This window comes from Populus alba, chromosome 6 (assembly GCF_005239225.2).
Source record: "Populus alba chromosome 6, ASM523922v2, whole genome shotgun sequence".
NCBI classification, from domain to species: Eukaryota; Viridiplantae; Streptophyta; class Magnoliopsida; order Malpighiales; family Salicaceae; genus Populus; species Populus alba.
Genome location: NC_133289.1, coordinates 2,634,704 through 2,661,899, shown reverse-complemented (window position 1 = coordinate 2,661,899; position 27,196 = coordinate 2,634,704). Strand labels below are relative to the sequence as shown.

General features: G+C 33.5%; 2 protein-coding genes and 1 pseudogene across 2 annotated transcripts; all 3 read right to left on the bottom strand.

The window, feature by feature from the left end:
* On the bottom strand, positions 1-10,142 carry LOC118053024 (uncharacterized; annotated as a pseudogene).
* Positions 10,143-12,617: 2,475 nt separating this feature from the next.
* LOC118053022 (serine carboxypeptidase-like 45) lies at positions 12,618-15,712 on the bottom strand. Its single transcript, XM_035064143.2, has 10 exons — positions 14,946-15,712; positions 14,754-14,855; positions 14,521-14,616; positions 14,251-14,343; positions 14,063-14,133; positions 13,692-13,973; positions 13,472-13,596; positions 13,238-13,330; positions 13,017-13,134; positions 12,618-12,913 (listed from the first exon to the last, which is right to left on the bottom strand). Exons 1-10 carry the CDS (start codon positions 15,187-15,189, stop codon positions 12,758-12,760), a joined length of 1,380 nt encoding a protein of 459 aa, XP_034920034.1. The 5' UTR covers positions 15,190-15,712; the 3' UTR covers positions 12,618-12,757.
* Positions 15,713-17,755: 2,043 nt separating this feature from the next.
* Positions 17,756-19,815, bottom strand: LOC118053021 (trans-cinnamate:CoA ligase, peroxisomal). Its single transcript, XM_035064142.2, has 2 exons — positions 19,538-19,815; positions 17,756-19,435 (listed from the first exon to the last, which is right to left on the bottom strand). Exons 1-2 carry the CDS (start codon positions 19,733-19,735, stop codon positions 17,879-17,881), a joined length of 1,755 nt encoding a protein of 584 aa, XP_034920033.1. The 5' UTR covers positions 19,736-19,815; the 3' UTR covers positions 17,756-17,878.
* Positions 19,816-27,196: the final 7,381 nt, after the last annotated feature.

Sequence of the window (27,196 nt, the reverse complement as noted above, 5' to 3'; positions counted from 1 at the left end):
TTAACAGCAAGGAATTTGTTTCAATTATTCTTCTCAAGAATTCTTAATTATACCTTTTTTTTTAAGGCCAAATCTGTGGAGAATAACATTAAATATCCATAGAATATGATTGACGTTTTTCTGGCTGCTATCTCTTCCTAGCCAGGCATATATCAATATCAGACATTTTGATTTCTTGACACCGTACGATTCCGGCTGCTCCTCCGGAGCACAGCAGCCATCTCTCACTACCTTTGTTCATATTCCATCTAACTCTATGCATTGCAACAATTTTTGGTGGGATACTTTCAGTTACATTCCCAGCTCCCTCCTTCCCTCTTCCTTTCTTTTTGTCATCTTGCTCGTCATCGCTGCATGTCAATGTCTGATCTTCTCCTTCCTGTTTCTTACTCCCACTTTTAGATTTTGTTTTCTTTTTGCTTTTTGAAGCTATCAATGTTTCATCTGATCCATCATACATACCTGGATCATCACCATAGCACCAACAAGTTTGACAAACTTGGTGATCAAAAGAGAGAAGAAAACCAAAGCTAAGAAGAAGAATATAGGGGTGGAAATTTTGCAGTTACCTAACGGTTGATCATCTGAAGTTGCGATTTTTGCGGCCTTGTTTGACACAGACAAGGACTGCTTGGATTTTGGATTGTTCCCAACATCGTTAACCGGCCTCTTCAAAGGTAAAGGAGCATCTGGTAATGGAGTGCCAACTACAATGGCTGATTCATCCTCACTCAAGGACCCACGAGCAAAATGTGGGGCCCTATTTTTCGATGGATCTTTCTCCACTACTTTGGTTGTGAGCTGATTATGAAAGCAACACTATATAAGCTTTAGCAAATGCTCTGAAGCAGGCCAGACGTACAGATGTGGGCATCCACATATATAATTATTCAAACTCTACCACGAATTGTTTGGTAAAAGAGTAGCATCAAAGTATCAGACACAGACTTTAGTTGTCTCAATTATTCATGCAAAGATCTATCAAGAATGTGTTTGGATGCTGATCCTTCACGTCACTCGTGTAAGTAATTCAAACAAAATTTTGCAAACATGCTCAAGACATGTAAAACAGGTATGCTACTAAATAATTCTTGTTCACACCAATGAGCCAGACTCCTGCCAAATTAAATTCATGATGCAATGTGGTTCCACCCTCTTAGCACTCAGCATTAACAAGTGCAAGAGAACAGGTCCATGGATGTCACATGGATGTTATGTAGGAGTGTATCACATTGGAGAAATAAATCATACCTGGAAGCGGCAAACAGTACCATCTGCACTGCAATATGCAACCATGCCTGTCAATTAAGAAAAAAAATGGAATTATGAAAAGGTTGATACAGCTAGGACAACAAATAATAAGAAGCATTTTCGATTGATCCGATTGTAGTTATATGCAATGGAAGACAGATTGTTAATTCCACCAAAGAAATACCCAAGTTACTATGTGTCACTACAAAAAAAGTTTTCAAGAAAAGTGGAGGACAATGAAGTGAGACCCTGTTTCTCCAGCAGAGCTGACCTGACTGGAGGATGTAGACGGCCCATTTGCAAAACTAGAAGCTTGTCCCATTAGTTCAATTTTTTTCTCAAATCAACAGCTCAACAAATCATCTGGCATTCATTTGGACACCTCATAGTCTTAAAGGGTATTATTAGTCAGCTGACATATGGGATCACTTTCTTCTCCAACTAGGTTTATTTGCTACAAACAACAGAAATAGAATGGTAGACAGGATCAAATAATCCCGGAGGAGCCATTTTGAAGTTCGATACTTGAGAGGGACTTATTTATGCATTAACCATAAATTAATTCCATTGATGTAGGCCTGTCAGGTTGCTGAACAACCGGACCAATCAAAATATTGATAAAGACAATAGTTTTGTAGAAGAGAGGATCCCAGGATGCAACAATCAAATAACCTTGCATAGGCAACATCAGTCACAAATGCTGTAAGAAGATGATAAAAACCTGAGGGAAGAAAATGCAGTATACCACCTATAGTTTTGTCGCCCAATTTTGATTAAGCGATTAATGAAATTGCATCATTTCAATACTAAAGCAAATGACAACACAAGAGTGCCTGTAAGCCTTGACAGTTGAATGCTCCAGATAGCAAAGGAAGAACAATTAAAAAAGTGCATCCCTAGTTGTTTTGGTCCAACAGAAGGTTGTCCATTGACAGCAGTATCATTCGCAGCCTTTGCCAAACTGAGTCGTCTCATTGTGTCATTAAAGGATAAAATTATACATCTGAAAATGTAAACAATTAAAGGCTCAATACAAGTGAATAAACTCATCAATAAAATCCCCAACCTGTGATTTATTCAATTAAAATAATGCAACACCTTGGATCTGGCAGCCAATCCAGGCTATATATGAGTTTTGGCACTGGATGAAGGTCCCACAAAGGTCGGAATGAATCACTGCAATTGTTCAGAAGCTTAGTTATACAGCAACTATTTTTTTTTTTTTAAAAATACAAATGGAATTGATTTCCTCATTCCATAATTGAAGTAAAATAGGGATTGAGAACTTCCTCCTGTTCTGAAAACACAACAATGTTACATGATACATACAGCCAACATATGCAAAAGTATTCCACATGGAAAACTGATGAAGTAAATTCAACTCTCAGGTGTCTTTTTCTACCACCTATAAAAGAGTTCCTGGCCATTAATGTTGAGATGAGAAGCCAGACAAAAGGGAAATGTTTATATATATGAAAGAGGAGCATGACACATGAGGCACCCTGATCAGTTTTTCTTAATCCCAGAGGACAAATGGATATTAGAGAATGGCCTCTCAAAAAAATACAACCACAAATAAAGATGACAAGTATGATAAGGGCATATGATGATGCTCAACTCTAAATCCCAATATCACAATGATGCAAAATTCATGGAAATATACCACTCTGACTGCAAAATGCATATCAATGTTTTGTTTATAGGAGTTTTTTATGCTGTGATTATACCAGTGATAACTCCAGACACAAAGGAACCAGAGAATATCGTCACAAGATAATAGAACAAGCTCATAAAAAAAACTATGCTCCACCTCTTCAGAGGCTTGTTACTCTATAAACATTTTTCACAAAAGTTCATGAAAATCTGGTGCAAGCATTAAGGAAAATGGTCTCCAAGTTTTTTGAACTTGAAGCCATGTTATGCTCTCAGTCCAGTCACCCAAAGCTACAGCACATAGTGGTACTGGTGTGCATTATAGTCTGTCTACTCCAGGGCAAGGATAAAAGGCAGTCATGGTAGTTCTATTAAACATTCAAATCATATTCTTGAAAGTTCCATACAAAATTACATACCCATAAGTTCATCTGAAGCAAACTGAGCAATTAAGAATTTGTATATAAATGGAACATGCAAACAGCGATATCAAAATAATACCATGTAATTGTGATAACAAATAAATCACACTTACTGTATGTCACAAAACTTCAGGCCCCAATGTCCGGCAGTGAGGAAAAGATTTGGACTCCCTTGGTCACTGGAAAAAAGTTTGAAGGCAGCATATTTTATATCTTAATTATAAGCAAAAGAAATGAGAACTTTGGCCAGTACAATTTCTTTGAAATAAACATCTTAAAAGTTTCCATGCATCCCTTTACAGTTAAAATAGCATTATACACGAGAAAATTTTTGGATGATTATTGACAACACAGAAATTTTAAAGGCAAGGGACATGCCATTGCCAAAGTAGCAGGATTATAAATCTTCAGATCTAATAAAAAAAAAGTGAAAATGTGCATCAAAATATCAGAGATAAATCAAACATACAGCTAGAAAAGTAACAGACTGAGACATCTGACATCACTAACCTTTCAGATGGGACCCATGTGATTGCTCTAATAGTAACTGTATCTGAGCTGAAACAAAGCAAAGGCCTTGTATCTGAAGATTAACAAAGGGAAAAAAATGGAATGATCAATCAATTTAGATCAGAACTCCAACCAAATTTAACATGACATAAACTGTATCCACATAATTCACACAGAAAGAACAAAAACATGAAAGTCATTAGACTGATTAGTTATTACCAGATGCACCATTTGCAGAGAATTTCCACAAAGCAACCTGAAAATGAGGTGATGAAAGGCAACAACTCAATTAGACTTTATCCCAAACCACGGCAGACAATTAAATTAATAACAGCATAAACAACAAGATGATTGATATATTACAGTTCCAGCATGGCATCCAGCAAGTAAGTAATCATGAGGGTGTAAAGTTTACCACTCTACTGCCAAAGGGATGCTGTATAAGAATTTGAAAAAAAGAAATTAGAAACAAAATAATAATAAAGCGCACAGCAAAAAATATGATCAATGAGCAAAAGGCTCTATAATTAATGACAGCTCTTCAACAATCTGAGTTAGGTGAATTTGGAATTCAATGATGAAAGATCTTCATCAATCATTCTATTCAACTATATACATCACTTCAAAATCCACAAAACCCCGAATGTCAAATTCCTTTATGTGACATATACAGACAAGGATGAAAAATACTTTAGTGGCAGTCCTTTCATTCGTTCTATTATTGTTCTTCCTCCTTTAGAAAAAATGAATTTACTTTTCTCCACTCATACAAACATGGTACAAGGGTACACTTGGGTTCCACCATATACTGCAAACCAAATCATACCATGTGAAAGTGAACTCTCCAGGTTAGAATTTCTACGAAAAGGGGTTTCTAAGCTACATATCAGATAGCCCTGTTAAAAAGAAAGCCTAAGTATATTCTACAATCTCCTTAAATTCCAGTAGTACTTCATATAAATATAAAGAGCATAGAAGATATCAACAATGTTACCTCTGTATACCTCCACACTTCAGAGTTGAACATCTGAATACTGGCTTTAGCTTGACAAAGCGAGGATCTGTGCCTTCTCCATTAGAAGAAGAACAAACAGATTTCATAGCATAGGGGAGAGGAACATCCCATCTGCATTTGACAGGTGGAATTGTCAACAGTATCACAATGATAATTAATTTATGCCTAAAATTAAAAGCAACACCTAGAATTTAGGAGACTTATAGCAAGAGTTACATTATGGGCATGCTGAGGAGCAAAAGATAAAAAAAGGAATAATGGGCAAATGAAATTATATGTTTCCTAACCACTTCTCATCCCCAAACCCCCACCCATCCCCCCACGCTCAAATGACCACACTATGTTTGCATTTCTTCAATTTGCAACATTCCAGGTGTAAAAGTCTCCTTACAGTTTTCCAAGAAATCATCAGCATTTATGTTTTTCAGTCTATAACTCAACATGATTAGATATGATCAATTCCTTCTATTAATCATATCTGAAAATGCTAGAACTATTGGTCATTATAGAAGCGCCAATCCTTCCTTTCTATGAATATTATCTCACACTAATCCATGTGAAGAAGATGACTTACACTTCCAAAGATCTATTTCCTAGCAAGACAGCAAGATAGCCCATGCGATGCTGGTATTTGGAATGGGGTGCATTACAAGGCCGCCATTTGACATCCCATGCAACTTTTCCATTGTGAGGAAGGCATAATACAACTCCTGGCAAATCAGCATCCTTTGGAATGGAAGAAGTGGAGTTGATATCCAAAGAAACATTATCAGAACCATAAGGTGGCATTGCAGTGTTGAGTCCAGAATTCTCATGTGTTTGGTAGTTTACAGTTGAAGTGGAGTTGATATCCAAAGAAACATTATCATCTTCATTATGAGTCAATAACAGTGGACAACCCACACCATCATAATTACTTCCCTTCCTTGCCTTACTTTTCAATCTTCTACTTTGTGCGGTAGTTTTAAGATTTGATTACAATCAGATAGCTTTTTGGTTGAAGTTTTTTGTTCTTTCAACTTGTGTTTATGCTTGGCCTCATCTAGGATGTTTTGAGAAATACCTTCTATAGCAAGAAGTCCAGGTGAATCTTGTGTGGGTATTCAATAGCAAGAGCTTGGACATATTGGTTGCTGCTATCCAAATTATCAAGAGTATCATTTGTTGGGTTCTTTCTAGGTTGTCCTCGTGGCCTCTTAACTTGAGCTAAATTCTCCTTTGTGGCTTCATTAACTAGAGCTAAAATCTCCTTCGTGGCTTCATTACTGGGTGATTCTTCAATTGGCTTTTTTCTAGGTCTTCCTTTTGGCCTCTTAGATGAAATCTCTGCCATGGCTTCATTACTAGGTGATTCTTCTCTTGGCCTTTTTCTAGGTCTTCCTTTTGGCATCTTAACTAAAGCCTTTGTGGCTTCATTACTGGATGATTCTTCTATTGTCTTTTTTTCTAGGTCTTCGTTTTAGCCTGTTTAATTCAACTGAATTGTCCATCTTGGATCTATTGTTTCCAGCTCCCAGTTTTGAGTTCTTCATTGGAGGTGCTTCCTCATCTACACCAACATTTAAAACACACCATATCTGGATGATGCCTCTGCCAGTAAGTGGAACACCTATCTTGTGATAGTAAGATTCAGGAGGATGGGCAGAAATAGCAATAAAGTACAAAAATTGACAAAGGAATCAAGTCAAAGGGTATCCCAAAGAAAAGAATCCAAAACTTATGGAGGAGATAAAAGATTGACAAGGAAAATATAGTCAAGCAATGGATCGCACAGGGGCAACCTTGTTTTAGTTTAATAATTGACATTTTATAGTTGATTAAGCACTATGACACCAATCTGAAGTATCTAAATGAAAGCAGATTTACCAAATCCAGCAATCTATTTCAATATATAAAGCTACTTCCAATAATTTATAAATTTGCTCAAAGATAACTGAGACTTGCAGTTTCTTTAATTGATGTTTTCTGCCTCATGCTTGGAATAAAACATTCTTCAGGAAGTTAGAGGTGTGAATTGGATGAATTTCCCAGGCTATACTCTATATGTTCGCATGTCCATGTAAGTGATTCCATGACCTTGTAAAGAAATGTTATCTGAATATTAGGCTCACATACATGAGCAACCCATCAATAAGAGGTCAAGTAATTAATTAAGAATTCATCTCCACAACCATAAAAATGAAGGCATTAAGAAGGAGAGGAGAGAAAACCTAGCGTTTGATATGATTGTCAGGCCTTTCGTGAACTCTAGGACACCAATCCAATGCCCAAACAGACCCTCCAACATAAATCACAAAGTCTTTGCTGCAACAAGATGGAAAGAGAGAGGTTTGAAAATGTACATATCAGGAATGGAAAAGCATTACACAAAACTATAGAAGAATGTCAAAAAAATTAGATAATTTATATATAACCTAGAATGTCAAAAAAATTTGCAACACAATCAACTAAAACAAAACAAGCTGCAAATGAAAACCAAGGCAAGTCCAATTTATACCTATATTCTAGAGAAGTGGCACCACCATCTGGTCTCTCCTAAATCAGATTGCAAAGTAAAACAAATGTTATAATCACGTAACATATATCTACAAAAGGCTAAAATACAATAAAAAAGAAAAACAGACCTTCACTTATAGTAGTACCTTAGGAACAGTTGCAGATGAGAACTGTGGTAGCTTTATTCCACCGAGAACACATTTCTGCTGTGAATTATCCGTTTCACTAGCAAACCTAATTATTCTTAGGTCATACTTGTAATGCTTCCATTCACTAAATGTAATAAAAATAAAAAGTTATACACAAACACAAGAACAACAACAAACCATCAACGTAGAGGGATAAATTGGACAATTAGCACCCAAAATATAATTCAATGCCGAAATAGCATAGGATGAAAAAGTTTTAGTGAAACAAAACATTTTGAGGATATCGCGGTTCAGAAACGCGATATTTCAATGATGTCGCGGTTCAAAATTGTGGCCTTTGATACATGTCGCGTTTCAAAACGCGACATTAATTAAATGTCGCATTTCAGTTTCAGAACCACGACCTCTGATTCAATGTCGCAGTTAAAAAATGTGACATTCTTAAGGAGACCATTTTGAGAAATGGCTAAACATTTGATAAAATAGTTAGACAGTAGCCAAAGCTATTTGCACCAGCGGGATGGATATATAAACAGCAGTGCCCAAGGCTAATATGTTTTGAGATGGTCAGGCTACAATGCCTGAATCAGGTAATGCGATAGTTCAACTACAGACATCACATTCCAGTCGATATCAATACAAGTGATGCTTTGCACGTCATTACTCGTAGGGGTAAAAATGATGATTACGACTGGTTAGACTAGCATAGTGCTTATGTATTACAGTGAGATGCACGAAGAAATAAGACATTTACAGAGATGCATCCTGTGATTACCGACGAGGAGTATATGATTTGATACATGAGTATAATACAACGGATCATTACTCTGGATTCCAAGTAGATTAACCAAAACTATGATTTTATAAACCTTTTTAGGCTTAAAACACGAAAATGACCCAAAACCTTACAGTAGCCAAAACAGTCAAACTGTTTTGGCTACTATTCAACTGTTTTATCAAATGTCCAGTCATTTCTCAAAAAAATCTCCTTGAGAATGTCGTGGTTCAGAAATACGACATGTATCAAATTTCACGATTCTGAACCATGATGTTATTGAAATATTGCATTTTTAAACTGTGCTATTTTGTCAAAACTTTTTCATTACATGCTACTTCAACATTTAATTATATTTTGGGTGCCCAATGTATCCTACCGTAGAGTTTATACACAAAAAAAGAAAAGGATTACTGACCTTAAAAAAGTGATAGAGGACTTAAAGCACTGAATTTCAGTTTCATCTACAGAATCAGTCTCTGCTTCTCCACAAAGCTTAGAAATCATGTCCATTTCTTTAAAGTGATTCTCAACTGAATAATCAAATGTTGAAACTCTAATGCCAGCACCTTTGCCTCCTAATAATTCTTCTTGCTCTTCCATTCTACTAATTCTACACCAGTAATTATCAATCAACAACAGCATATAATCTACATTGCCCTTTAAATATTTCTTCAAATAACATCTTAAAAACTAGCTAAACCTCCTTAAGTGGGAATTAATTAATGTACACAATCAAAGTTTCAAGCTTTTAAACTTATGCTATAATTGGTTACCAAGAAAATAGCTACATGCAGTGTTATTAAGTTGAAAAAAAAAAAACCCAGGAGCCAAAAACCCATCAAATATTCGAATAATAATACAAGAAAACTCAAATTTAACTATAATTAAGCAAGACAAAGAAGAAGAAACCCAGCTGAGCAAATTGATTAAAGAGCACACACAACAAAAAAACACCTTTATGGGCTAAACCGCAACTCAGGATCGTTTAACTGGAGCTTATAGCATCTATATACATGCTCTTTATTTTTTAGCTAAATTTTAAGAAGTCATGAATATTTTATTATTATTTTTTGTTATTCATATTCATTACATTTGCACATCAAATGGTTATATTCTTTCATGTTTCATTGCCTCCCCTGCTGCGTTAACTCATTTCCTCAGATTTTCAATATTTACAAATTCTAAGAACTATAGCACTTTAACTTACACTAATGAATGAGCAAAACAAGTTGATCTGATCCTAGAATAATATGGAAATTCATCAGAATCATCGAATTTAGTAAGCATCTTCAATGTCTCAATCTACCTATGTACATGCATTTGGGAACACAAGATTTGAACAAGAAAGAGACGCCTTCATGAACCCAGTAACAATACTTTGGTTTAGAAGTCCTTGTAGATTTGGACCCAAGAAGAGCAACTTGAGCTGATATCTTTTAGTACCAAAGAATCCAATTTGAGCTTTTCTTCGTCCGTCTTAATCTGCGTCTACGTTCTTGAGTTTCTCCAGGAAAAACTTCTTCAAAACGTTGGTATCTTCTGCCCTCTCCCCTGGTCCCGTCGGTTACAGCCCCCTTGATGGGTTGGCGAGTTTCTGTTGCAGAGACGGTGTATGAAGGGGTTGAGGGTTGAGGTTGGTGGTGGCGCGTGGAAGGACTGACGGGGGCTGTGTTGGTGGATTGGCTGGCTTTTCTTATGCAGCGTCTGATTTTGTTAAAGTCTTGTTTGATTGCTTGAGGTCTTATAGCAGGGAATATTAATGGGGAAAAAAATAGGAGAGACAGAGAGAGTGGCTGCTGCCGTGGCGGTGGCCTTCTATTTTTCGGTTTTTGGTGAGAAGCGGCTGTCAGAATTTGCGAGTGTCGAGAGTTTTTTTTCCCTGGCCAAGCCAGGGATTGGTAACTTACAATTCAGTCCCTGTTATCTTAAGAAAGTAACTGTTCAGTCCTCTCAATTTATTAAAAGCTATAAAGTAGTTTCTTGACCGTTAATTCATTGGCAAACCCTATAAAATTCGAAGAGACGCCAATCACCGTATCTGCACAATCCATATTTACCAAAAACAAAGATACAGTCTTGTATAAATTAATTTCTAAAGGAAGAGAAGGTGTTGGTGTTATATATGTGTTTTTATATATTATGATTTTTTTAATTGAAAAATAAAAAGAAGTTGTTCATGTTTAATAAAATAAATTAATAGATAAATTGAAAAGGAGTTTTTAAATTTAATTAAATATTAAATTGAAAATCTAATATTCTTCATAAAATATAGACGCATGTCTAAATATTTAATCTTGATTGTTTTTTTATTTTACATATTTTTAGAAATTACAATAATTTTTTAAAGCATTATAAAATAATTAAAAAACAGTTACAAAGATTAATTACTATTTTTTTAAAAAGTTAACTAAACATTAAAAAAAAAAAACATAAAAGAAGGTATATTAATTAAAAAGTAAAATAAATAAATAAATAAATGGGAGACAACGTATTAATTAAAGTTTACTCTAGTTATTTTTTTGTTTTCAATCAATTAGAGAACTTCTTGCTTTGCAATGTTAGTCTATCACTTTTGATAATTCAAAAATTAAGATTGGAGTTTTAGAATCTTAAAAATTATTTTTTAAAATTTTTTTCCCATCTCAAGACACTCTAAAAATCCTAACAAACTCATTTTCAACCCCTAAATATCTAATTTCTCTAAAAATAAAAAATTATTAAACTCGGTTAAATCCATGACTCGAATTACAAGTTTGACGAGTTAAGCCACAACAACTAGACTATTTTTTTTAATTAAGATATTTTTTAATGTATTTTTTTAAATAATATTTAAGTTTATGTTTCAATTAATATCCATGTGATTTGTTGTTATGTGTATTTAATTTTTGAAAAGATTCATTTATAGTTTTTTATAATGATAATATTTCTAATATGTGTATCATTGTATAATTTTTTTATTGTGTCAATTTAACATATGTGTCTATTTCTATTATTGTTTAATTGAATAAAAGATTAATTTTAATAATAAAAATTCAAATAACATAACTGTAATAGCCCAACCCAACCTATCGTATATTATACGCTTTGAGACTTACTGTCTTCACAGTTTTGTTCTTGGTGATGTGAACCCACTTCTGAGCTTAATGCCCCAAAATACGTACAATAGGTCAGTGACCAATACTTCTCATAAAGTCCTGGCTCTAGATGCTCGCTTCTGATATGGGATATCACAATCCCCCACCTTAAGATGAGCCGTCCTCGGCTCTGATACCAAATGTAATAGTCCGACTCAACCTGCTGTATATTGTCCGCTTTGGACCTTACTGCCCTCATGATTTTGTTCCTGGTGACGCAAGTCCACTTCGGAGCCTTACGCCCGAAAACGCATATAACAGGTTAGCGACCGACATTACTTATAAAACCTTGGCTCTAGACGCTCACTTCCGATGTGAGATATCACAATAACCAAGTAAATATCTCGCCTTACAAGATTAAATATCTTGATCTATATCTGTCTTTTAATTTTTTTCAGTTTTATTTTTAATCATATTAATGATATGTTTTTTATTAACATATAACTTTTGATTTTTTTTAATTTTATATATATATATATATATATATATATATATATATATATATATATATATATATATATATGAGCTTTTCGATCTATATTTAGAATTTTTTTTTTTAATGTATAAACTAGTATTTACCTACTTGTTGATCTACATTCTTTTTAAAATCAATTTCCTGGTTGGTGTCAAATAACCATGCAAGATGATGGTTGTCCAAAATTTGAAGAGAAATAACATAGTTCTCTCTCTCTCTCTGTTTTTTTTTTTTTTTTTTGGGGTTTCTTTGGATTTCATTGACCTGTGGGACGGCTGGTTTTTACATTTCATTGGTTCAAAGGTTTGTTCTTTTTATATTTTTTATTGGGATAACTAAAAACCAGTCCCCAACTTATATACTCACTTGTAAATAAGCTCTAAGCCTTTATAATCTTGCTAATTTCTCCTCATGCTTTCTCTTGCTCAAAACCATTATATGCCAGTTTAAATTGGTTAATAAAATTGAGTTTACAAAAACCACTTCTATAAATTATATTATAATATAATGTTCCAAGTATATGACTAGTAAAAACATAAATTTAAGATGTTGCGTGTTAATTCATAAAATTAATTATATCTTTTTGATCTTTTCAGTATATATATGGGATGAGATAACAGATACTCCCATTGGATAACCTTGTCCTGTATCTGTGTGTCCATTCTTGTTCATCACCAAAAACACATACGCTTTGCATTGTTTTAGTGACATGAGATTGAGTCTCACACTGGATGTGCAGGAACTGTGGCAAAAATATAGATCGCAACACAAAGTGGGAATTAATCAAAATCTTGACAGAAAGCAGGAATGGTTATGCCTGCTGTGATGAATTGACAGTTTACAATATTGATTTGAAACTAATTTATGAATTTGTTCAGTAAACTGTAGGGGGTGGTAGTTGCTTCCCTTCCAAGAATGCATTGAACAGAACAAAAGATCTTTCTGGCTGTGAAAATGGAGCTTCATGTGATGCTCCTCTGATGGTTGCAAAAGATAATATATTACCATATACTTGTGTCCACCCAGCAACCTGTGAAGAATAAATATTAAGGCATGATCCCATGGGGTTATCCTAGATTGTTGTTAAAATCATTAGATCTGAAATTATGTGCTCGTGATGAGGATTAACTAACCTGTTTTCCCTGGAACCAGGTTCTGTAAGGAACAGTTGTGTTTAGTCCCAATTCCTTTGCTAACCCATTCACTACTGTCCTTGTTCCAGTGAGTGGGATCACTGAATCTTGATCTCCACTGAGAAATTTAAAATGTTATTAGCATTACCATACTGCATGGTACATTAAAATGGCTACTACTTTAAGATTTTGAGCATTCAGTAGCATGCAGCTTAATTTACCTGTAAACATGAACCCGGATGCCGGACTTGAGAAGCTTGGCAAGAAGAGGAACTGTGGAAATTTCTAGATTTTCCATCTCATATTTGACAACACTGTATCAAGATTCACAGTTGCAGACATTAAGAATTCTCCATGATAAATAGAAAAGAATTTTGAAATAGGCAGGAGATAACTTCATAGAACACTTAGAAGAAAGGAAGAACAAAGCTTATATGCAGGGTTTTGATCCTTACTCACTGCATACCGTCCATTGATCTACTCCAACAAGCTGAGCATGAAGAGCTTCCAGTACATCTTTTCTATTCAAGTACTTGATTGTTTCATCTTCTACACAGACATCTATTGTCCCTGTATATTCCTGCACAGGAGACGATAGAAAAGCCTAATTAGGCAAATCCATTTTAGTTCTGGAAGAATCATGTATGATCTGAAAGAAAATAAACAAGAGCTCACCATTTGTTTTAACACTTGGGATTGCGATTCAATCGATGATAAACAGACATCAAGAGTAACATCATAGGCGTCAACATATTTACTAACTTCCCTCGAGACTTGGCTATTTACTGCAGAGCAAGGTAAGGAAAGAGAGCCACTTTGATATTGTCTCCTGATTTGGGAGTAGTTACAAACCGTGGTGAAAATCTCATAGGTATCATCTGATATCAATCCATGAGACCAAAAAAATTCTGCACGCGAATTAAAATCGGTATTGAATTCTAGCAGTGGATTTCCTATCTGCAGCCATAGAAATTCATGTTAATTTCAGTAGACATTACACAGCAGACCCCATGGAAATGTGCATTTCAAATGTTCATATCACTTACTGCTATTCCTTTCAGATTGAATTTTGCTTTGGATTGGACTATAAGTGTTGCAAGTTGTGGAACATAATGACCTGATAAAAATTACTGAGTGCTTTTAGTACTGTTTCTCTTCATGCTGGCCAATCCAGCAGCTTTGAGTTCATTAAATTGCTATGCTTGAAAATATGAACAGAAAATTAACAAAATACCTGCATAACTCTCTCCTGTGATGAAGAAATCTCTTCCTTTGTATTCTGGGAATTCGTCGAACCATCTCTCAAGAAATACTAGATTGTCTTGTGCTGTAAATGAATTGGGCAGTCATCAGTTTACCAAAAAACAAATTGTAGCACAAGTGAAAGAAACACTAAATTAAGTGTTTTAGATTACTTAGCTTCAACCAAATCCATATTTATTATTAGTAATCTACAGTTACTTATCATGGTGTGGATCAATTATAATTGACAATTTATGAAAACCTGTAATCTCATCGGTCACATAGGTGTAGAAAGAATCATTAGCAGAGTAGGAGAAGCCAACTCCTGCAGGTGATTCCAGGTATAACATATTTGCTTCTGCAGGAAAAAAAGATCAAAGAAATTTAAGTCTCTTTTGTTATGTACTTTGAATCTTTAACTTTGCATAGAACATGAAAAGCAGACTCTCATATTTCACATGGAAAGGGACAAAGCAGAAAAGTTTACAAGGTTACCTTTATTCCAGCTATAATCATTTTTTAGCAATATCTCTCCACTTGGTTTGAAAGGTCCATGCTCACAAAAAGCTCCAGCTCCGATTGATGAACAACCAGGCCCTGCAAATCCCAGCAAGGATTTTCATTCTTCTCAACCATTTAAAAAGCATAAAACTTTGTAGCAGATTTCCGATAGAAAGAAATTCATACCTCCATTTAACCATAGAACAAGAGGCTTTGTCGCTGGGTCTGTTTCTGCTTCAGCAAAGTAGTAGAAAAGGGCTCTCTTCTGCTGCTCGTCAATGGTTATGTATCCCGCGTACTGTTGAAAACTGACCGTTGGCTGGCCCGGCAAAGCTACAGTTTTTCCAGCTTCTGAGATTGACCCTGTTGTTAAAAAGATTAGAGATGCACAAATTGCTGCAATGACAATCCATGGCTCTTTCTGCTGCATTTGAAGATAAGGATTTTGAGGGCAGCTCCGGTTTGTGTTTCTCAGGCAGAGGATTGGCTTTGGAGAAAGAGCAGAATAGTGGCTGCTGAGAATTGTGCAGTGATACACACCTTTCTATGGTATTTTATCAGATGATGTAGGGGTAAACCCTATTTTAGTGCTTGAAAGCAAATGCTCTTTAGATTATCTAATCTATCATGTGAGGATTAAATTGAAAAAATAATTTCTGTAGACTCTGCCTAATCCCACAGAGTAAGAATCTCACACCCGCACAAAGCACACAGAGGATCACGAGAGGAGGTAAGTGGTCAACTATTAGAGACAAAGCCTGACAACATTGTGGGCTCTTCCTTGGAAAATCATCTCTAACCTTTCACAACTATTTTGTTCACATGCACTCTCTAGTTTCTACTTTCTACAACTAGGTTATCTGCAACAAGACAAATGGTTGCTCAAAATACCAACCGACGGATCTGTAGCTTGAGCTATAGAAAGCTTTTGCCCGTTGATTGTGGGGAGGGGCCAAACTTGGAAACTTCATATAGATCCCACTCACAACTCACTCTTTCCGATCCACATGATGGCACACATCCAACTCAGAGTCTCTTTGGGCTCCAGAGCCTAGCTAGAATGATGCACAGATCCCTATCAACACCTTGCATTTTGTCACTAAACAAACACTTTTAGTCAATTATTGGTCGGAGTGATTGAGGATGACCACTTCCACTGCTTTCACACCACCTAGCTGCCAAATTCTATGATATTTGGATAACTTTTGTCGTTATGGTTTGAATATATATATATATATATATATATATATATATATATATATATATATATATATATATATATATATAGTTTTTGGAAGAATGTGTTCTGTGAGACTATATAAAACTATGTTATGTACCGACTGATTAAATACTTTTGAAAACTATTGTTAAAATAAAAAGTAGTTTCAACCACCCCTCACTAGTTTTGGAGAATTTTTCGTAATCATTATGCACTGGTTGAATTTCTTTTTTTGTAAACTAGAGAGAGCTTTGAATCTAGGCCTCTTGGCAGAGGCAAGCATGGAGGGGCTGCAGCCACTTGAAAGATTAAAACAGTCCTTCAACTTTAAGGATTGTTTGCAAAAAGTCATTATTTTTGTACATAATGACCCTCTAAGGAAAAAAGAGGGTGGCTCTGGTCTTTCAATATCGAACAAAAATTCCAAACTCATTCACTGTCTTTTAAAAAGCTCATTGACAAATCTGTTTTTATTTATTATGGATTTACACTTTTTAATCAAGGTTATTCAATTGTGCGGATACCAGGTCAACTTAATAAAAATTAATTTGATATGATCCGGTGAGTTAACTTGGATTAATTTATTTATTTTTTAAAATTATATTATTATTTTTAAATAAAATATTAAAACCATATTATTTTAGATGAACTAAGGCGAACCAGCTTTGGATCATGTGAACAAACTGACTTTAATAACTTTGTTCCTCATCACACGCTTTTTGAAATTTCATCACACTATGGGAGACGAACAGTCGTCCTTATCCACTACTGAGTCCTGACACATTAAATTTTTATTTCAATGTCAATAATTCTTTTTTCTTTTTTTTTTTCATGTGATCAGAATCATTTGCACCGTAAGTTGAAGTTGGCAGCTCTTATAGGTTTAAAAATCTATTTTAAGCATTTTTTATTCATTGAAAACATCTAGAAAAACACTTTTGGACCTCAATAAACCCATTCATTCTCTTAAATTAGCATTTAATTGATTTAAAAATAAAAAATCAACCCAAACCAAAAATAAATTCTTGAATCCTAATTTATTTTTTGGCAAAAGAAAGGAAAAAAAAGAGTTTAAATAGAATTATTCTCATCGAGTAAAACCCGTAGGTATTAAAAATGACACGTTTTGTAGCTAAAAAGTGGATGTTTATCATCTTTCTCATTCTACCTACCGTAATTCGACCGGTCTTTCTTTCCTCTCAAACACATGAACTACAATGCAAGAAAAATAAAGTTGTGGATTGTCGTTCAATCTCCAAGCTCAAGGGACCAAAAATGATTTTTGTCAAAAACCACAGAGTGAATTTGTGGAAAAGGCAACTACACAAAAAAAAAAATTAAAAAAAAATTGTTCTACGGGACAATTTCAGTCCTCTCATTTCTAATTATTTGTGAACAATAAAATCCGATTATTTTCTATTAAATTGAGCACCAAGACAATTGCGAGATTTTTTTTAAAATCAAGTTAACTACATAAAGATAGATCAAAACAAACTATCATTCTTAAATCCCAAACAACACAACATTGTAGACCAGAACAAACCATTATTTCTAAATCTCAATCAACATAATATTATAATAAAATCCAATTAATGACCAAGGTGAAAAAAAAAGACTAGAGTTGACATCTTTTTTTTTAAAAAAAAAAAATGGTCTGTCATTGTTCATTGCTTTTAATTCTGGTCATTTCATCTTTAATTCACAACCATAGTAATTTTTTTTTTAATGAAATTGAGTATCAACCCAATACATAGATGATTTAAAAAAATCATGATAATTATACAAAAAAACAAATTAAAATAAATAATCAAGATGAAACCCAATCCACACAACATGAGATGATAAAATGAAAGGGGCAGGTCTGTACAGCTGAGGAAAAAAAAACTGAACCGTATCAAGTTCAAAGACGAGACGAAGCAACACGAGATGGCAGAGCCTGACGTCCTTGCATTTCTGTATTGGTATTTACTCGGGCAGTATTCTTGCTAGGGAAGGTCTCCGAGACCACAAAATTCCGTGCCAAATCCCTTAACTGGAATTTCTGAACTTTTCCTGTTGAAGTCTTGGGTAACTCAGGGATGAACTCCACTTTCTTCGGAACCATATAACGGGGAAGCTTTTTCCTGCAATAAGCAATAATATCAGCTTCTTTGAGATCATTAGATTTTCCATCTGAGTTCTTTTTAATGGCAAGAAAAGCACAAGGACTCTCTCCCCAAACTGGATGTGGCATGGCCACCACAGCTGCCTCTAGGACTCTTGGATGGCTGTAAAGAACCGACTCTAATTCTACACTGCTGATGTTTTCACCACCAGATATAATCACGTCTTTTGATCTGTCCTTGATTTCCAAGTATCCGTCCGGATGTATGACCCCAATATCGCCTGTAGCAAACCATCCATTCTTGAATGCTTTCGCGGTGGCCTTTGGGTCCTTGAAATACCCTTTCATGACAGTGCTTCCCTTCAGAACGATCTCCCCCATTGTTTTACCATCCCTAGGCACGCCAATCATTGTATTCAAATCTTTGACATCCATATGAGCCAGAGCTACCGAGTTAATCCCTTGTCTAGCCATGATTTTTGACTGATCTTGGCTTGGAAGTTTGTTCCACTTGGCCTGCCACTCGCACACAAGGGCTGGTCCAACCTCCGTGAGGCCATAGGAATGAGTGACATGGAATCCTAATGGCTTCATCTTTTCAAGTAGGGAGGCCGGTGGTGGTGCCCCACCGACAAGTATTTGGACAGGAGAAGTGATTTCTCTACGTTCTTCTGGTTTGGCCTCAAGGAGGATGTTGAAAACAATCGGTGCACAACACATGTGAGTCACCCTGTGCTGAGCGATGTTCCTATACATGTCTTTAGCAGTGGTATTGCGTAAGCAAACGTTTGTTCCACCCCGTGCCGCAATGCCCCACGCAAAGGTCCAGCCATTACAGTGGAACATAGGAAGAGACCACATATACACAGGTTCACTTGCCATTTCCCAGCCAATAATTACGCCAAGGGAGCCAAGGAAGACACCTCTGTGGCTATAGACAACCCCCTTAGGCTCTGATGTTGTTCCAGAAGTGTAGTTCAAGGCTATGGGATCCCATTCATCTTGGACCTCAAAAGGGATGTGCCCTGGATTGCCCTTGCGGACAAGTTGTTCATACTCCCATTCACCGAAAATGGCACCAGTCGGTGACTCGATGTCATCAATGAGAACGACTGAAGGAAGAGCTAATTTGGATGAAATAGATTCACTTTCCATCAGAATTTGGAGGGCCTGACGTGCCAGCTGCACAAATTGGTAGTCGACAAAGAAGACCTTTGCTTCTGAGTGGCGTAGAATGGTGGCTACATGATTAGGATTTAGCCTGGTGTTGATGGCGTTGATGACCCCCCCTGCCATGGGCACTGCGAAGTGCATCTCATACAGTGCTGGAATGTTGGGAGCCAACACCGAAACCTGTTAATAAGATAATAAACAAATATGCTCGTTCGAGAATATCCTGACCGTCAAAAAAAAAAAGAGAGAGAGACTCAACATAAACTATATCGAAAAACTTACAACATCGTTTTTGGAAATATCAAAGGAACGGAGAGAATCAGCAAGGCAAAGGCAACGCTCATATGTTTGCTGCCATGTGAAATGGATTCCCTCGTACACAACAGAGAGGCGATTGCCATAAACTTTGGCAGCTCTCTTCAAGAAATTTATGGGGGTGAGAGGAACATAATTTGCATCACATTTTGGAAGCTGATCCATTGAAGGAAGTAACAGAGAAGCTAGCTAGGCTTGTGTAGAAAGAAAGAGATAGTATTGTTGGTGGATGGCATTAAGGTGGTCTTGGATAATTGAGGTTATAAATATGGAATTAGGATCACAGGTTGAAAGGTTAGGACCAACTAACCACATAAATTATTTGATAAAATAGTGTCTAATTAGCCATAATTGGATTAAGGAAATTATATGTTTTAATCATACTACACATAATCACTTAGATTAAAAATCAGATATAACATTATTTTAAGCAGTAATTAAGGAAGCAATTGATGTTTGCGAATTAGAGTAACAATCACACCCACATCCCTATTTTATCTTCTAGCTCGAACCACCAAATTGCAAAAAGCTCTCTATTAATCGACTGTGCACATGATACCAACAGTACTTCCGACTGAAAATACTATTTTTGAATTTTTCATTATTTTTAGTGTTATTTTCAGATTTTACTTATTTTTCATGCATATATATATAAACAATTGATGTGTTATTTTTCAAGGACTTCTTACGAGCCATTAATTTTATAAAATGAATCAAATTTCCCCCCTATAATTTAAGATTGCAACTTTAGAACTCGAATTCCTCGTCAATAAAGATTAGTTCATGGAAGAGACTCATCTTTTTCTATTAATTTTAAGAACTCGAATTTAAAATAAAAAACGATACGTCTTACCAACTCCATGATCAGACAAGACTAATATATATATATATATATAATTTGAGTTGGTGTGCGTTACCAATAAAGAAGCTTGCGTGGAGTTAAATGGGTAGTCTAGACAACAATCAACAAGTTACACTTGATAAAATTGAGTATTTTTTTGAAGTTTGCCTCGAATCGAAATATTTTTTAAATTACCTAACTGGGAAGGATCCATATATAGTAATAGAGACTCCAATCTCATCTTTGTCCATTCAACTCTAATAAAAAAATATTGGATCACACTCAAAGAATGAACAAACTCATTAAAAGTTTTAAAACAAATGGAAATATACATTCCTTTATTATATTGTTATAAATTTGTACATGAAATAATAGGGTTAAAAACCTGAGTTTACTTGTTTGGTCAACCCATGAAAAATCCAGTGAAACATTAATGATTTTTTCCTTTTTATTTTTATTTTTGTTTAAAATGATGTATTTTAACTTTTTTTATAAAATAAAAAATGTGTGTTGATATTGGTCAACCCACCTTCCTCATGATCTAAGACTTGTCCCGAGTTTACCATCAAATTAGGTGCTTTAAAAACAATGGCTATAACTAGGATGAAAGTTTCAATGCTTTTTTATTTGTGGTATTTTTGTTAATAATATAACAAATTTAATCTCTTTTTTTAAATAAAGAAGTAGATGCTATTCGATAGTTTCCTTTAAAAGATTTTGCGTATACGTACATTTAACCTTTTAAATGATGGAAAGTATATATCCTCCCCTTAATATTTTGTGAGTACACGTAACCTTTCTAGTGCTGGAAAGTTTCCTACCCCATTAAAATTTGATGCCTATTTCTTGCTTTCAAAAAATTCAAGTTTGATCCCTCTAATCCCTAAAGAGAATAATTTTTTCTTGGGCCTTAATTTCCTCGGGGTGAGGTATTATTTTGGCTCGGAATGGGAGATACCAGAGCTAATAATCTCCTCGGGACCTCAGTAGCAAAATCATGTTCTCTGGCGGCCATTTTATCAGAAAAGAAAGCTGCTGGTAAATGTTGCTTTCTATTGGTTCTCTCTTGCAATAATTAGTTGTGCATTGAATTATTCACAGTAAGTTTACTTAACTGTGTTACGTTGCCAATTTAGTGTACTTTTTATACTTAACAAAAAATATTTTAAATTACAAAGAATTATTTAGTATTGTTATTAAATTTGCTAATGCAAGTTAAATTTAGAATTTTCTGATATGATTCTCTGTTTAGCTTTAAAATTAAATAATATGAAAAATATTATATCATGATCTGGTTGACTTGGCTAATTTAAAGACAACTTGATTGACCTATAAAAAAATTATAGGATGAAATTGAGAAAAAAGATGAAAATAATAGAAAATAATTTAAATCTCTTTATCCAACTATTTATCTAGTTCGGGTTTTAAATCAAATCATGTGAAAGTAATTGTTAAAAAAAAAACTAAGAATAAATTGAAAGGAAAAACAAAATTGAAAGATTAAAAAAAAAAAAAAAAAAAAAGGAGATGCGGGCCTAGTGTGTAGCCCACCAAGAAAGAGCCCACATGAGGGCCTTTATTTTTTAAAAATTTAATGTGCTTTTGACAAAAATAAATAAATAAATAAATTTCACAACTCATTGTTTGTCTTGGCAAACAATGTATAGTCTATTTTCCCTAGAATATTTCCATTATAATGGCTGATAAATTCATTTGCAAATCATTTTTGATTTAAAACACCTATGAAACATTATTAGAATCTTATTAAACTAATAAATAGCCTCCAAAACATAAAAAAAAAACAACCCCAAAATCTATACTTAACCCGTAACTAAAAATTTTCCACAGCTCAAATATATTTTTTTAGGTGCTTTTAAAGTAAAAAAAAAAACACATAACAGAGCAAATCTTAAAACCGCCATCTATATTACTTGCCTTTTTCATTTTAATATTCTGTCTTTTAATTCAACCCTTCCACACACACAAAAAAATGCAATTGAGTGTAAATTTGAGCTCAAAATAACTAAATTATGAAAAAAATAAATTGAGGACCAAATTAAATTTTTTTTAAAAAATATCTATTTTGATCCATTCATTAATTATGAGTTGTGAAAGAACGTACAATAAAGTTGCTACAACATGACTTAGTGTTTTTTTGTTAATATTTTATTTAGTATAGAAAGTAGTTTTCTTTATTAATATCATATTAATTTGGTGTGACAGTGACTAAATTAATCATATTTAAAGACAAGGTCGCAAAGATGCAAATCGTATATTATTTGACTTCTCACCTCTCATATGCTTCACCGTATTATTTAAAGAATTGAAATTTTTGCTCAAAGGTATTAGGTTCAAATTTTAAATCAAAAACCTTTTAAGTGTAATTTATACAACAATGATTAGTAGCTGTATGTATCGGTGCATGGATCTTATAGTAACCACAGAATTACATTAATTTATTTGATTCATTATTTCATAAATAAGTAATTTTATTAGTCCCAAACATTCATGTCATTTTATAAATAAAAATAATCTATTTATTTCAGTTAATATAAAAATTAATTAATTAATTTTGTTTTATTTATTAGATTAGTTTCATAAATGAAATTATTAATTAATACTATTCATTTTCAAGTCATAAATCTGAATAACTAATTAAATTTATTTATTTTACAAATAATCAGTGTGCTTTTTTTTTTTAATAAATATTTTAATTTAACTTAATTATTTTTAAAACTATATATTTTATAGTCTTAGAATATAAATATAAATTTATTGATTAATTATTTATCTATTTTTATCAATTATTTGCATAAATTAAATAGGCAAAACAAGTCCAAGGTAAAAAAAAGAAATGAACAAGCTTGCCACACTCCCACTAGCTTGGATAAACTCTTTCCTCTCTTTATCCTTTGTATCCTTCTTCTGGCTTCACGAACACGACGGTCCACGGCATCTTGCCCATTGATATTGGATAGGATTTTCTTTTTGGCCGGCATATATTGCATAGCTAATCCTCTCGGTCGAAAAGAAATTAACCAGAAAAGCTAAGATGTACTCTTGTCTCTTCAACTCAACCGATTCGTTTATTTCGGCATGGACTTGCCAAACCAGTTGGATATTTTAGTTTGGTATTTGATCTAAATCATTGATTTCTTTCGTATCTTTTGACTCATTTATTAACTTTCGCAATTCATTGACAATTATTTCACGAGGTGTGCGGTGTCGAAAACAATGGGTTTGCCTTCTAATTAAGAGGTGTGTTGAAAATGAGTTTTGAGTTTAATCATAAAATTATAATTATAAAATTCAGGAGTTGGCATTTAGTATTATAGTCATTAGAAAATCTAATGATCTACGAGAGTCTGGGTAAGGGATTGTTTATTCAAAGGAAAGACACATCACCTCCAATGCACCCTACCTAAGGTAAATTGCATTGTTGTTTGATTGTTATTCTAAATCGTGTTTTTGTTCATTGGTCTTGTCTAAAATTTAAGACAGATCTCTCTTTGTGAGGAAGTTTGTACCTTATTGAGTTAAATAATAACCATTCTAAGGGCTAAATTATAGCATCTCATTTATTTTGCACTTTGTATCTTTAATACTCGAGGGTATACTTTACAATGTAATTTTATGTCTCAGGTATTAAAATCTACAACTAAATCCTAATACTATAAATATTAATTAAACAAATAGTTGTTAAAGGATTTTTAACACTTTAGTCAAAGCCTAATGGATAATCATAAATTGGTTACGATATTCATTTTTAAATTTTTAAAACATGATTTTATTTTTTAAAAATTATGCATGAAAAACCTTTAAGATTTGGAAATATGCAAAAAAAGAAATTTTTGTTTTTATGTTTTTGAAATAAGGAGTTTTTGTTTTTTCAAAATTTTTAGAGAAAACCAGGTATTTTGTACTGGATTCATATCTTACAATGTAAATCTATGACCCAATATTGAAAAAGATTGGTAGAAAAACATATGAGAAAATCATAAATTTTTTTGAAGTGACCCTTGGAATTGTTTTGGTTTTTTTATATATTTTTTTATATTGTTATATAGGCTGGGCTAGATCCGGCTCAGTCAGGTCAGGTTGGGCCAACAAATAGCTCTCTCTCACTCTCACTCTCACTCTCTCTCTCTCTCTCTCTCTCTCACACACACACACACACACACACACTTGGCTAGACCCAACCCAACCATTTAGGCTGGGCTCAAACGGGTTCAGCCCAGGCCTACATGGTCACTGGCTCGACCTAATGACTATGTCAATTATTTTCTTCCATTTGCATCCATAATGCATGTAGTAGGCATGGTAGGGGGGAGAGGAAGAAAAGGAAGAATAAGAAGAAGAGAAAAGGCTCACCTGACAACAAGGTGAAGTGGTTAGTGGCTTGTCTGGTGGCACATGGTGGCTGGAGGCAGTGGTTTCGCTGAAGTAGTATTAGAGAGAGAAAGAAAGTTGGAAGAAAAAAAAAGGAAGGTGGGAATTAGAGGTAGGAGCTAGTTTTTTGTTGACTTTGGACCTTGATTTCTTGATCTTCAATACATGGAATTAGACGTGTCGTCTGGTCTGATTTTTTTTACCATTCAATACGACGCTATTTTGTACTTTTTTAGGGTTTTAATTTAGGGGTTTGGTCAAAGTTCAATTTGGTCCTCTGGCTTTTAATATCTTTTAATCACACTTTTAATTGACCTTAAACTTCTAATTTTATGCAATTTTGCCCTTGCTGAAATTTAACATCAGCCCCGAATTTCAACACTTTTTTAATCTTGGTCCTTGGTCTTGGATTTATGTAAATTGACCATTAAACTTTTAATTCTCTTCAATTTTACCCTTGATTTCAGTTAATTAAGTCTAGAGTTTGGTGGCTTTTTCAAAAGGGTCCTTAGCTACGAGTTTCTTCAATTTAGCCTGTTAATTGACCCTAAACTTCTAATTTTCCTGCAACTTCACCTTTGATTTGAACCAATTGACTTTGTAAAAAATAAATTTAGTCCTCTAAAATTCCAATCTTTGCAATTAAGCCCAAATTGAGGTCTTAAACTTAAGTTTTTACCAATTAAGTTCCTAATAAAATTAATTTGACTCATTTAAAGTATATTTAAGTCCTTGCACTTAATTAAATCCCAAATTAATTCTTAAGCATAATTTAACTTTTAATTTAGCTCATGATTAAATCAAATTAGTATATTCAAAATCTAATTATGTCATTGAGCTTAATTGTTATACAGACTCATCCAATAATGGTTTAATTTGACCTTAAATCTGTATTATCTCTCAAGTTTTGGGTACAATGAGGTATAATTAAACTCTCAATTCTATTCAAATTTTTTGCTTGATTTTATGCATATCTGAAATCCTTCCTCAACTAGCTTTCCACATCGTCAATCTCCTTGCTATTATTATTTATTATTTATTTTTATTTTAAAAAGGAAAATGGGTAAAAATTGAGGAATAACCCAAAAATGGGTTATGAAAAATTATATGAAAAGAAAAGGAGTCATTTATTCAAACTTTAAATCTATAAAATCAAGGAATGATGGTTCTTTTCAGGAGTAAGTGTATTACACTCGGGTCACCTTTAATGATCTTTCTTAATATCATTGACCGATACGTGATTTTCAATCATGACATATACAAATTGCATTATTTCATTAATTTTTATTTTTAAATTGTTTTAGTTTATTAGTGTTTTTTTTTAACATGCTAATAAGCAAAAATAACCGTAATTCATTAACTTTCACAATTGATATGACAATTGAATGAAAAGAAAAATAGTCATTTGTTTAAACCTTAGATGTATAAAATCTTGGAATGCTAGTTGTTTAAATAGTTGCTAACTTACCCTAAAATATACTCATTTGCTCTAAAATCTCATATGTGTTATAATTAATATCTCAAAAGAAAAGGAAAAATAAGAAAAACACACAACTAAATTAAAAAAAGAAAAAAGAAAAAAGTAGGCTACTCAACGATTAAGAGTAACAATGGAAATTTATGTAAACTAGAAGGGTAACATTGAGAACTTCAAATTACAAAGGTAGAAATGGAACATTGATGAATCTTAAAGGAGAAAAATAAAGTTCACCCGGAAAGTTTACAACAGTATTGATTAAATCCAAAAAACATCATTAATATTGCTAACCCTAAAGAGTTGATCCTTAATATTGCTATCTTGTTGCCTTGAAAATCGATGAGAATTATCCTTAATATTTAAGTATGAAACGGTAAAACTAGATTAATCCTGTTTATATTCTTTGGTTGAATTTAACGAATATGGAAGTTATAAATAAAGATTCATTGTTCAAAAAAGTGTTTTTAATTACCATTTCCCTTCAAATGTATCACCATATTGTAATTGATTACAATCTTATCATCTGTTGTAATTATCTTGAGCCAACTGCTAAAAAATAAAAAATTCTGCATTTTATATTTCAAATCTTACTTTTTATAACAGGTTTTTCACTATATTATTATTTTATTTTTAGAATTTTATTTTTAAATTTTTTTATTCATATCCTTGTTCTTATTTTATTTCAGTACATTATAGAAAGATTAAACAAATTTTCCCATGGGTTTAACTTGGTTTTCACAATCATACTAAAAATTTATTTTTATTATAATAAATCCTCTTGAATATTGTTTTAAAAATTAAATCCGTAAAATTATATATATATATATATATATATATATATATATATATATATAAAAGAATAAACATCATTAACAATTATACCAATTTGTTTTGAAGCTAGTAGGTAAAGCAATCCCAC

Bases quoted from the DNA above. Each gene is read 5' to 3' on its own strand.
- LOC118053022 (XM_035064143.2), bottom strand. From the start codon at position 15,189: ATGCAGCAGAAAGAGCCATGGATTGTCATTGCAGCAATTTGTGCATCT. The intron at 13,135-13,237 runs GTAAATTAAGCT...TAAATTTCTCAG, and splicing joins ATCCGGGTTCATGTTTACAG to TGGAGATCAAGATTCAGTGA. The intron at 12,914-13,016 runs GTTAGTTAATCC...TATTCTTCACAG, and splicing joins CCTGGTTCCAGGGAAAACAG to GTTGCTGGGTGGACACAAGT.
- LOC118053021 (XM_035064142.2), bottom strand. From the start codon at position 19,735: ATGGATCAGCTTCCAAAATGTGATGCAAATTATGTTCCTCTCACCCCC. The intron at 19,436-19,537 runs GTAAGTTTTTCG...TCTTATTAACAG, and splicing joins ATATTTCCAAAAACGATGTT to GTTTCGGTGTTGGCTCCCAA.